This window comes from Salarias fasciatus, chromosome 23 (assembly GCF_902148845.1).
Source record: "Salarias fasciatus chromosome 23, fSalaFa1.1, whole genome shotgun sequence".
In the NCBI taxonomy this organism is placed as follows: Eukaryota; Metazoa; Chordata; class Actinopteri; order Blenniiformes; family Blenniidae; genus Salarias; species Salarias fasciatus.
In genome coordinates this window covers 19,975,067-19,987,104 of record NC_043766.1, presented here as the reverse complement: position 1 = coordinate 19,987,104, position 12,038 = coordinate 19,975,067, and the positions used below count along the sequence as shown (strand labels likewise).

General features: G+C 42.9%; 1 protein-coding gene across 1 annotated transcript; it reads left to right on the top strand.

The window, feature by feature from the left end:
• The first annotated feature begins 1,037 nt into the window (after positions 1-1,037).
• LOC115382058 (LIM homeobox transcription factor 1-alpha) lies at positions 1,038-10,960 on the top strand. Its single transcript, XM_075410398.1, is given in 9 exon segments — positions 1,038-1,065; positions 1,352-1,532; positions 6,939-7,005; positions 7,007-7,160; positions 7,889-8,061; positions 8,599-8,676; positions 9,099-9,180; positions 9,384-9,566; positions 10,580-10,960. Coding segments are annotated over 9 exon segments (1,089 nt in total). The 3' UTR covers positions 10,723-10,960.
• Positions 10,961-12,038: the final 1,078 nt, after the last annotated feature.

Sequence of the window (12,038 nt, the reverse complement as noted above, 5' to 3'; positions counted from 1 at the left end):
TAGGTGTTCTTTTGACTTGGAGTCCCAGGATGTGGACATATCCACTGTGATGTTCAGTCTGTTTATGGATGTGAGGTTGATGTTGGATTGTTGTACAGTTATGAACATGTTTGTGCCCCCATGCCGATCGAGGTTCCAAAAGTGTTTGGAACATTGGCACATTCACATCACCTGCCCCAATGTTTTGGTTTTTTTGGCTTCAAGTGTTTCTGCAAGCCACATGTCTGCTGTGAAAGTTTGTATTTTAAAACGTAGTCCTGCTCGTTTTTATAAAATAATACCAGATTACATATTTCTCCCATATTATGCTAACATCTGTCTTTTTATGCCTAAATACCGGTACATACGTTTTTACACATGGGTAGTTTTTTTTTCTGTCAAATTTTGGTCGAATTTTGTTCCCCCCAATGTATTCTTTAAACAACCGAAATACAGGGCAGTTTATGAACTGACTTTACTTGGCTCAATAGGTTAAAGCTTATCACTTAGAGAGGGGGAGAAAGAGAAAAGGAGAGAGGCACAGATAGGGAGAACAAGAGAGAGAGAGAGAGAGAGAGAGAGAGAGAGAGAGAGAGAGAGAGAGAGAGAGAGAGAGAGAGAGGAAGGCAGAGCGAGAGAGAGGGAGAAAGAGAGAGAGAGAGGGAGAGAGAGGTAACACGCACCTGCACATGGAAGGAAGTCTCTCGCTTTCTCTCTTTCTCCTTCCCGTTCACCCCTAATAGGATAATTGATAGACAGCCTATAGTCAATAAGAGTGGACTCGCAGAGGTCGCCCGGAGCTTCCAGCAGAAAGTTGTTGTGCTCTCTGGTCCGAGCAGCAAGTTGCAGCAGCTCTCGGAAGGCAGGAGATGCTCTGAGAGGAGCTGCGAGCTCAGACCAAAACACGTCCCGACCATCTGCAAGATCGCTTCTGACAGGTATGAGTTCACTAAGTGATGATAACTACTTTTAATGCTGTGCTTTAAGAAATTACTTTTTGTTGCAGTTTTAAAGATGATTTTTATTTGACTTCTTTTCTGTTCTTTTTTTTTCAGAGGATGGTGGACATACCGGATTTATCCTTAGGTGAGTGTTAAAATGTGATATCGATGCATTACTGTAAAGTTTTACTTGGATTTGAAGGGGAAAAAAAAGTTTAGGCGCTCTTATTTAGAGTTTGGACCTTTTTTTTCACAGTTTTCAGTGAATGTTTCAGTCAAATTGGAAACTCTGCAAATCATCGTCTGCCAAATTCAACAAAGGAATAAATATTTAACTTTTTCCTGTCATTATAGATGAACTTTAACTGTGTAGTATTTATGCCTCGTCCTTCCGACCGATCATCTAATGGGAGGATTTTCCCATCCTGCAGATGTGAGCAGGAGGGCGGTGTGTTCCGGGTGCCAGCGGCTCATCACAGACAGATTCCTGCTCAGGGTCACTGACGGCCTCTGGCACGAGGAGTGTGTGAGGTGCGCAGCGTGCGGGGACGCTCTCAGGACCTCTTGCTTCTTGCGGGACCGCAAACTTTACTGCAAGCGGGACTATGAAGAGTGAGTGTCCATCCCTAATGTAGTTTCACTGTTTGGTTTCCCATGGTGCAACACGTGAAAATACTAAACTTAAACTTGGTAATAATAATAATAATAAGTATTATTATTATTATGATAGCTGTAATAGTAATAATATCAAAACATAACTTTATGTGCGGAACTGAGAAGATTCTTGAAGTGATGTTTGACCACACCAGTCATAACAAAAAGAAATAGTGGTTAATTTATGAAAAGTTGATTATTCAGGGTTTATTTTTAAATAAACTTTCAGGCCAAAGGGTTTTGGTTTTTTTTTTTTACATAAATTTGGTGTCAGTTTTTTTTTCAAGAAGTAAACTTTTATAAGTTGGAGCAGATTTAATTTTGTTGTCAATTCATATCGGAAAACAAAAAACAAATGATACAATGATACATAACTGTTAAATGCAGTACAAAACACAAAACAGAGACCATATCCAGCTTTGACCTTGAAACTAGGAAAGCAGCCCTATTCTTGTGTGTGTGTGTGTGTGTGTGTGTGTGTGTGTGTGTGTGTGTGTGTGTGTGTGTGTGTGTGTGTGTGTGCGAATGGGGATCTTTTTTTCCTTAATAATTACATTTATCCATTCTTGCATATTGCTGTGTATGGCCCGTTTTTTTTTTTTTTTTTTTCTTTTTTGGATACTTCATCTGTAGTTATGAGCGTTTGTGCCTACAAGGTATAAGCTGACTTCCAGGAGAACTTGGCACAGAGCACTGAAAGAACAAGGTGACTGTAGGAGGACAGGGTGGCAAGCGGGCAGGAATGTAAGAAAACTACTGTATATCTCACATACACACACACACACACACACACACACACACACAATAACACGGTCACACCTTCACACACAACCAGGGGTAGAGCTCAACTGACACATTGTCAAAATGTGTTAAAATTTTGAGGCCCACTGGCGTGGCAACTGCAAGCTGGGGACAACATATGGTCCCCCCCAACCCACCCTTTAAAAAAAATAATAACAACAACACAAAAAATCAGTGATCGCCCAGCTCCCTCGGATTCGCCCACCGTGTCAGCCACTCATTGTTTTTCCCAAATATGCTCTCACCTAAACAAGTGCCAAGAGGAGGATGCAGCACACCTTAAAAGGCAGCAGGTCGCATTATTTCTGAACAATTTATTGGCGGCTGTTTTGCCAAACAGGCAGGCACGCAGTCGAATTTAGACTGCATACAGTGTTTCAAAACCCTCTCAACCATATTATTTTAGTCAAATGAAAAGCATTGTATTGCCATCTGAAGTGCAGACTGTATGTATTTTTCACACAGAGTTAGAAAATGCAAAATCACAATTTTTCTGTTCACCAGATCTTGTTGAAGGAATAACGGATGTCAGTGTAGAGTCTTCTAAAACAATCAAATGGAAGTGCTGTGTCTGATCTGTGGAGACAATAGTAACGCTGGGCGGTAATTAGGAGAGTAGAGCCATATGTCAGAAGGTCTGCTGCATCCCTATAAGAGATGGTGAGGATGGTGTAAGCTTATTTTGGGGGACAGTGCGCTCCATGAGCCCTGGCGCTATGTGCCATGGCATCTGGAACGCTCTTCTCACAGCAGCGCTTGTGTTGAGCAATGGGACAACGCCCAGCCGACCGTGAGATATCTGACCTGACCAATTAGCAGGAGGCCTGGTGCCAAAGCTCCACCTCGGAGCCCACCATCACCCTCAACCCTCCCCGCTGCCCTGTCTGTGGTTAAGACACCCAGTCACACATGAGGACCACTTTGGTCCAGAACCAGGGTTTTAAAACCGTGCCAGCGCTGGTTGTTTTTCTGCCCCCCTTTTCTCACCAAACAAACTACGTCCCGCTTTCTCTCCTCTTTTGAAACTGAGCGAGTGTGATTCATCCATACACTGACAACATTTGTCTCTTCCCACATGCGGTACTGCCTGTCTGAGTCTTTCTTGTGGGAATCTTGCAGTTTCAGTCATATCACCAGGATTTAGCCTTTTCATGGAGTGATTTACCTATGGTACCTTCCGAAGGCGTGGACTGTGGCATTATAGTCAAGCATTATTAGACATTGTTTTTTGACCCAAGTTCTGCAGAATTTTTGACAACCGTTAATACACAATTTATATCAATCAACTGCTTCAGTCAAAAAGCGCCTGAGGAAGGTCGGATAGTCCTGTTGTGTTTAGCGCTCTTGCCTCGCCGTGATATCCCCGGTTCAGTTCCAGATTTTGAGACTTGTCGGTGTGTAATTTGCATGCACCCCCCTCTGTGTGGTTTTTCCCTCAGAATGCTGGTTTACTCTCCTAAAACATTCCTTTGAGGTTCATTGCTGGCTCTCAAGAAATTGCCCGTTTTTGTGAACGCGTGTTAGCGTGTGTGTGTTTCACTGTATTCCTGTTCGCTCTGTGATGAAGTGGTGACCTGTCGAGGGTGCACCGTGCCTCCACCCGTAAGATCCAGCAACACCAGCACTAAGTTTAAAAAAAAAAAAAGCAGTATAACAGGCAAATGGATGACTTCTGGGTATTTTTCTGTCTCCTGCAACAGAATGTGTTATTTTAATTCTTGACAAACGATAAGAATTATGTTTAATTATACTGTATATGAATTCAGTGACCGTGCAAGTGGATATTTGAATTTAACAGAAAAACAATTACAATAATATTTTACTGGATTTCGTTGTTGCCTGACCTGCAGCAGTCACAGCAGACTGTATTGTAAATTAATAGAGGTACATGCAAATTTTTGTCTGACAATGAGATGTTTAGCTTGGCTGGACTGTCAGTAGATTTAGGTTGGCTGAACAGTTTGGTGAGCAGCTGGACTGGACAGCAGATCGGTCGTCAGATCAACACCGTGACCGACGGTGCACTTGACCCGAAGATCTGTATCTGATATACAGCCTGCGTTGGTGTGTGTGTGTTCAGCAAAGGATCCAGGTTAACCTGATCCAGAAACCAGATCTGTCTCTCTGCTTGTCCACCAGACCAGCAGTCTGTTTTCCTTACTGTCAAAGGTCAGCGCTGAAGTCGGGGCAGGAACAATGTGAGTGGAGGGCATTGAGGACTATTATGCGCATGTGTATTCCTTTCTGCTAAGCACTCATCTTATTATGCTCCTACTTTAAGAGCGATTTACCCAGACAGTGTGTCAGTGTGCGAGAGTGCAACATTTGCTGACTTATTTGACTGTAATGATGTTGTCACTGACCGCGATGCCTAAATGCAGCGTGACTGAGTGTTCCCGCTCTGCTGGTGGGGCCTCTGGGCCAATCATGTCAGCGGAAACTCTGAAATATTAAACACTCTAAGCTGCTCCATAAGTATTGGAGGTACTCTTACTTTTGCATTAACAACGCTTAAGAGTAGTGGAGATAATAAGACAACTGGATGAAGCATGTAATGGAAAAGCAATCCTTGAAACATGAATGATCATTTACAATCATTGCTTCTTTACCATCAGCATCATTTTTAGACATTAAACTAACAACTTTGATGTACCATAGAAACCCTCAAGTATTCTGGTTATTTCCTCTGCCACACTTCTTTTGAAATATTTGGTAGATGCATCTTGTGTTGCCACAGGAATGCACATGCCATTGGTGGCATGTTGGCCATATTAAAGCACATACCATTGAGACTGTGGGGCAGACGACTCGGATGGGTCAAGCAGCCGGACTGACCCTCCTGAGCTTCTGGGAAGGGGTTTTAGTGTTTCCATAGTGATCCCTGAGCAACAGTGAGAGATTTCAGCAATGTTTGGCTTTGGGATGTTGCAGCTCTCGACCTTTTGACAGGGACATCTCAGCGTGAGTGTTTACATAATGTTTAGTCTGAGCTTTTGTTTGTTTGTAAACATCCTGCCGAATTAGCATTTGAAACCTGAAAAAAAGTTAAATTAATTAATTTACAATTTTTTTTAAATGCTGATAATATTTGTGCTTATACTCACGTATGTGGCAGAGGTTATACTATTGATGCTTTTTTCTCTTTGCTTATTTTGTTGTGTAATGTCTTTTTCTCAGTATTGCAAGTACTTGGAGCGAAGAATTTTTTTTAAAAAATTGTTTTCAGATTATTAAAATCAGAACTAAAATTCACTAAAAACAAAGATTATACTCCATAAATGTACCACGGAATGCAACACGTGCAATTCATTCAATGTTAATAATGTGTTGTTGGGGTGAAAATCAAGCATGAGAACAGAAAATCAGAAAATACATATTAATGACAGCTGGGACAATAAAAATTTCACAGGAGTGATTTTTTTGTGTGTGTGTGTGTGTGTGTGTGTGTGTGTGTAGGGGGGGGGGGGGGGGGGGCTGGAGGGGTGGCTCACTTTCAGCTCCCTATGAAGAATAGAAGGGAATACTTCATGCATTTCATTTGAAAGTTTCAGAGCTTTATAAATGCATAATTTCATGTACATTAATTACAGAAGTGCTATTAGATTGGACGATGGGGGGATCCAGATGATCTTGCCTTCCCACCACATTAAAAAAAAAAGGATGCGGACCAAGCTCTCCAGTGCTTGCAGTTGTGTTTATGGCAGCCGTCATTATTTGTTTTTCACCTTAAAATTACATTAATGTGTGTATTTGATTTCCACAGTCAAGCGATTCTTTATTCTTATTCTAATTCTTATTTTCATCCTTTTCGTATTAAGAATGCTCAGAGGTTTCCATCACGGGCGAAGGGTGCTATTTTTAGGTGAAAAGAGAAGCTGTCACTTTCTCATGCCTCCGCGCTGACTGGTCTGGTGACCCAGTCAGGTCTGGAGACAAACGCCAGATACAGAATGATGACGCATCATCCTGCGTGACAGACCCAAAATGTGGCGGTGCCAGCCAGCGGACAATAGTCCTGCTGCTTGGGGGCTGGCTCGGTCTTTGTCCAACTCTGGTTAAGCAGTCTTAGGGATAATTCCACAGATAATTCCTGGGACCAGTGGCTCAGTCTCTCCCACCAGGAGATCTGATTCCCCCCCTCTGCCTGGAGCCATGGCCTGCCGAGAGCCTTTCTCCTAAGTCCCCAGGAGCGCAGCCTCGGACACGGCAGTCGGAGCCACGGCAACAGTTTCTGAGGCTAAGCCCACCAGTCCTGGTTGCCAGGCGCTAAGATACACACCCGCCATGCTAAGGGTATGTGTCTGAGTGGACGGGTTTGGAGAAGGAGTAGGAAAAAAGGGGAGAAGTCACCCTGGCCGTCGTTTTGAGTGACAACTCGACTCAGCAACATTCCCCAAGTCTACCAGGCCGTGTTTTTTTCCCATGAAGCCCCATCTTCTTAAAGTGTGAGGTGTGACAGGCGCTCAAGTGCCCCCAGCACACAAAGGCACCAACACACTCGTACTAACAAAGCCTTCCAATTTCTCTCTGTTTGTGCCTGCCCCTCTCTTTGTCCCTTTCTAGTCTGTTTGCCGTGCGCTGCGGTGGCTGCACGGAGGCCATCTCCCCTGCAGAGCTGGTGATGCGTGCGGGGGGCCGCTGTGTTCCACCTGCGCTGCTTCACCTGCAGCGTCTGTTCCTCCCGCCTGCAGACCGGAGACCGCTGTGTCCTCAGGGAGGGACAGTTACTGTGTGCTAGAGAGGACTACCACCAGTGTCTGACCAGTCCTACCTCCTCTGACTCAGGTACGCACTGTACATGCTTTTAGATGTCTTTTTTATTAGTATTAGTATTAGTATTAGTATTAGTATTAGTATTGTTTATCTGTATCTATCCTTGTTTTGATAGTCTTGTTTTGTTTTTTCTTTTCAGAAAATATGTGAAAGATAAAACTTCCTATCTAACATCAGTCCTACATTTAGTCTTTAGATTGCAAAGAAATCTAAGGAAAAGCTAAATCTGATCATTAAGAGGACCACAGAATCCTTTTTTTTTTGTGTGTGTGCAGAATCTCTTTTAAAGTAAAGAAATGAGAACTGATTAAAATAAACACAAGAATCAATGAGATTTAAAGCCACCAACCTAATAATAAAAAAACACGGTGTGTTTCAAAAATGTATTTGAAAAACAACATACATGATATTTTCATCTTCAAAATACTTTTAACTTTACATTAATTTTGTACAATTTCCATCTGGGACAAGGTTGAAATTTTGTTAAAATCACTTTTCATTATTGTTTTTTTTTTTTCCTTTTGTGACTTTGACGAAAAAATGACCCTCAAGAATAGCAGGAATTTAAAAAAATTAACAATCACATTAACTAAAACATCATGGCTATGAAAATGCATCAACAACTTATCAGCTTATATCAGAGATTACCTTTTTTTTCTTTTTTAATTGTGAAAGCCTACTTCACACCATTTGATTTTTGTTTCTATAAGAATATCTGAGCTACTGCGTCTTCCCTCCAGGTAAAAGTGGTGATGAAGATGAAGAGGAAGAACCTGGGAGAATTCCAGGCAGACGAGTTAGATCCGAGGACACAGACAGCAAACGTCCCAAAAGGCCCCGAACGATTTTGACCACTCAACAAAGAAGAACTTTTAAAGCATCTTTTGAGGTCTCGTCTAAGCCTTGCCGAAAGGTAAAGTGTGTGTGTGTGTGTGTGTGTGTGTGTGTGTGTGTGTGTGTGTGTGTGTGTGTGTGTGTGTGTGTGTGTGTGTGTGTGTGTGTGTGTGTGTGTGTGTGTGTGTTTACTAACAGCAAAATTAATCTTACACATGCATCACAATATTAATCTTTCATGTTTGAATTTTAATCACAGATGTGTGTTTGAGTTATTTGAAATATGTCCATGTTGTATTTATTGCTGATCTTAGACTCGCTTGTCTTCAGATAATTATTCTTGAAAAACTGTGAAAAGATTTCTGATATTTGTTGTACTTTTCTAAAGATAAAGTAAAATAGTACCACTGTGGTGGCATTTCAATAAACCCAAATAACTTGTGAAAAGTATGGAAAAAAAGGAAGAAGAAAAAAGTCCCTTTAAAAAACAGTGACAAAGTAATGCTGATTTTTAACCTTGAAATGACTCTCTCTCTCTCTCTCTCTCTCTCTCTCTCTCTCTCTCTCTCTCTCTCTCTCTCTCTCTCTCTCTCTCTCGTCTAACTCTTAATCCAAGGTAAGAGAGACCTTGGCAGCAGAAACTGGTCTGAGCGTCCGGGTTGTGCAGGTCTGGTTCCAGAACCAAAGAGCCAAAGTAATGCAAAGTACACACACACACACACACACCCACACACACACACACACACACACACACACACACACACACACACACACACACACACACACACACACGCAGTCATATGTACTGCTAATAAAAGCACTCTTTCGGCACCGTGTTTGTAAGCCAGAGTGGAAATCAGCCTGGTTATCTCCTCATACAGGAAACTGATGACATCTCACAGAGAGATCATTGTAGATTAAATCCAATATTTCCTCACAAAGTGGGCTCATGTGTGGCTTCCCTCCTCCCACTGAAAGATGTCCTTTATCCCAATATTAATACTTTGCAATTGCACGTACAAGAGCATGTGCCTGGGTGGTGGAGGAGAGAGGACATTTTACAGTAGCAGCCTGCGTGTGTGTGGAGCTTTAATACATGATTGTGCATGTTTGTAGATGAAGAAACTGGCCAGGAGGCAACAGCAACAGGAACAACAGCAGACTCAGGAGCAGTGTGAACACCCCTCACATCAAACAGGTTATTATGCTACCTGAAAAATGTCTTGTTTTGTATTAGTGGTGCATTTTCGTGTCAGTGTGTTGCATGCCAAATCCTGATGAAAGTGTTCTGAATGAAATATCCCGTCTGGGAGTTTTGAAACACTACCTTTGTCAGGAAAAGGATCTAGTGATGACCAGCAACATGTGGAGAACAAAAGCTTTCACATCTCCACTCCACAGCACCCTCCTGTGGCAGTTTGACCTCCGAGATGAAGCGCCTTGGGTCTTCTTACGGGCATATGCAGCAGCAGCAGCAGCAGCAGATGGGATTCACCACACTGGAGCAGCAGGACTGGGACACAGACCCCTTCAGACAGGGTCTTACTCCACCTCAGATGCCAGGGGATCACATGCATCCTTATGGTAAAAAGAAAAAAGAAAAAATGCAGACACACTGTAGGGTTGTGTTTATTATTATTTGCAAACTGCTTCTTCATTCTGTTTTTCTGAGCTCTAATTTACATATTTACACATCTTGCACAACAGTGCCCCCCCCCCCCCCCCCCCCCCCCCCCCCCCCCCCCCCCCACATAGATATTTCCCCCACTTGCTGAGGCTCTCATATCGTCGGTGAAACCTCCCAACCGTTGCACCCTGTTCTCAGTCTCCTGCCATTGAGCAAACGGTACTGGGGCCTCCAGGCCTGCTTCACCAGGCTGTTTCACCCCCCAGCCTGTCAGGATGCTGAACTCTGTCCACTACCTCCCTCCTCCAACTCCTGCCTCTGGACTGCAACACATCCACCATACAAAGACTGCCTCAGCCAGTTTGACACATGTTCCTAATTTTTTATACATATTATTGTATTTATCTTATTTATACTGATTATAATTCTTTAGATGTCAGACAAAGTAAGAGAGAAACACTTTTTCGCTGGGCTTACAGGGAAAATCTGTGTCTATCATGACAATAGCTACAACAACACAAACTGAGATTGTGAATAAAACTTTTCCTGAATTTATTTTGAAAAATTATTGGTTGATTTTGATGTTTTAAATTGTCCTTCAATTTTCAAGAAAATAATTGGAAGTGAAGCAAAGAGCTTAATGTTGTTTCTAAAATGTATTGTGCTGCTTTGCACATATACTGTAGGTCAAAGACCCAGAAGACACACAGTGTAACTGGTATGCTATTGAATGAGCATAATGAAATGTGTTTTCAGTTTCTGACCTTTTTGTGGATCCTAAACCTCCTGCCCCCCCCCCAAAAAAAAAAAAATATAAAAACAAAAATGTATAAAGGGTTCTTCCATCCCCACAAATGGTTGAAATGACAACCAAACCAAATCACTCTTTTGTGTATAACTGATAAAAAATTATGCAGACTGTACACTAAATGTTTGATCATATCTATTGATTGTGGTGTGTCTCTTTCAGGTTTTAAGTGCTTGTACGGTGACATGGACAGAGACCCTCTATGTCATGTTACCGACAGCGACTGCCTCTCCTTGGGTGACTCTTCTCCGCTCACTCCCATCGACCGCCTCTACTCCATGCAGGACTCATACTTCACCTCCTGAAGGCTGAGATCGAGCTCAGTGAGAACTTGTTCTAATTTCTGCAATGTGCAAGTACGACGTTGACCTCATATATTACCACAGTCTTAAGATAGTTGAGCAAGTGGATGTGAAACGCTAGAAGGGGAAATGGACACACTGTGATACCTGCAATATACCGTATTCACCTCTATACAAACATGATAACACTGCTGCCTCGTATATGCTACAGTCCCCTCTGTACAGCACAAGCTCCTTGTTGTCTTCTGCATATGCATGATACTGTCGGACCTCCGTCCTTACGTTTGAATGTTACATCATGGGAGCATAACAGCATCTACTCATGTAAATAATTGTTTGGGCGTGTGTCTGTATTTATTCTCACAATGAGTGTGTTTGCTGTGTATTCCTTAAGAATGAATCAACATAAATAAAAGCAAATTTGAAACTGTGAAACTGTTTGACGTTAATATGAAGCACCGGCTGATTTGTTGGGATAAAGACGGGGCATTCATGCAAAAGGTTACAGTTGGGTCAGTCCATCCTCAGCACTTATCGGTCCAATCTAGGTGACGGGTCAGTGAGACATCTTCCCCTGGCTGTTGGGTGGATCATCAGATTGTAAAATGCTGGGCTATGACAGCCGTATGGGTCAGTGGCAGGTAAGCATCACATCCTCGCCGCCATCATCAACGCTCACATTGTGCTCCTCACGGTCAAAGGCCCTTGATGCATTTTTCTGCCTTTTCCTTCCTCCAGTCAAAGAGGACAGGAGGGGGGACCACCCAGGCACTATGCCCAGCTGGAATGCACCAATCCTGGGAAGGGAGTTTGAGAAAATCCACGGAGGGGGCTCCAGACAACGGAGGGGCTGAAAGCTGTGTCGGGAGAATGCCCAGGGTGACACTGAGATATGAAGCTCCACTGTATGCAGTGCCTCCTTGCCCCAGCCATGAACCCTCTCCTGGACCCATCTCATATTTCCCACTATGAAATCAGACCTTAGAGAGCAGAGAGTGCAAGTCAATGGTCAGGAACAATCTAACTGTCTGTCACCGTAGTACGCTACTGCCAACCAAAGTTAAAGAAGTGTGCAGCAGACTATACTTCTGTGTGTTTCTGTGAGTCCGTTCATATCTGTTTCTGTATCTGCTCTAAGTGTCTGCTGGCATGTGCATGTGTGCATACTCATGTGTTAGGAGGAACACCACTCTTTGTTGTAGGGCCTGAAGGATCATAATGCATTTCCTTGTTTCTTTGGTTAGATGAGGGGAGAGAAAAAAAAAAACAAAGCAGACTTAAATATCAGGGAAGAAAGCCAAGGTAGTCACCTGCAGGGC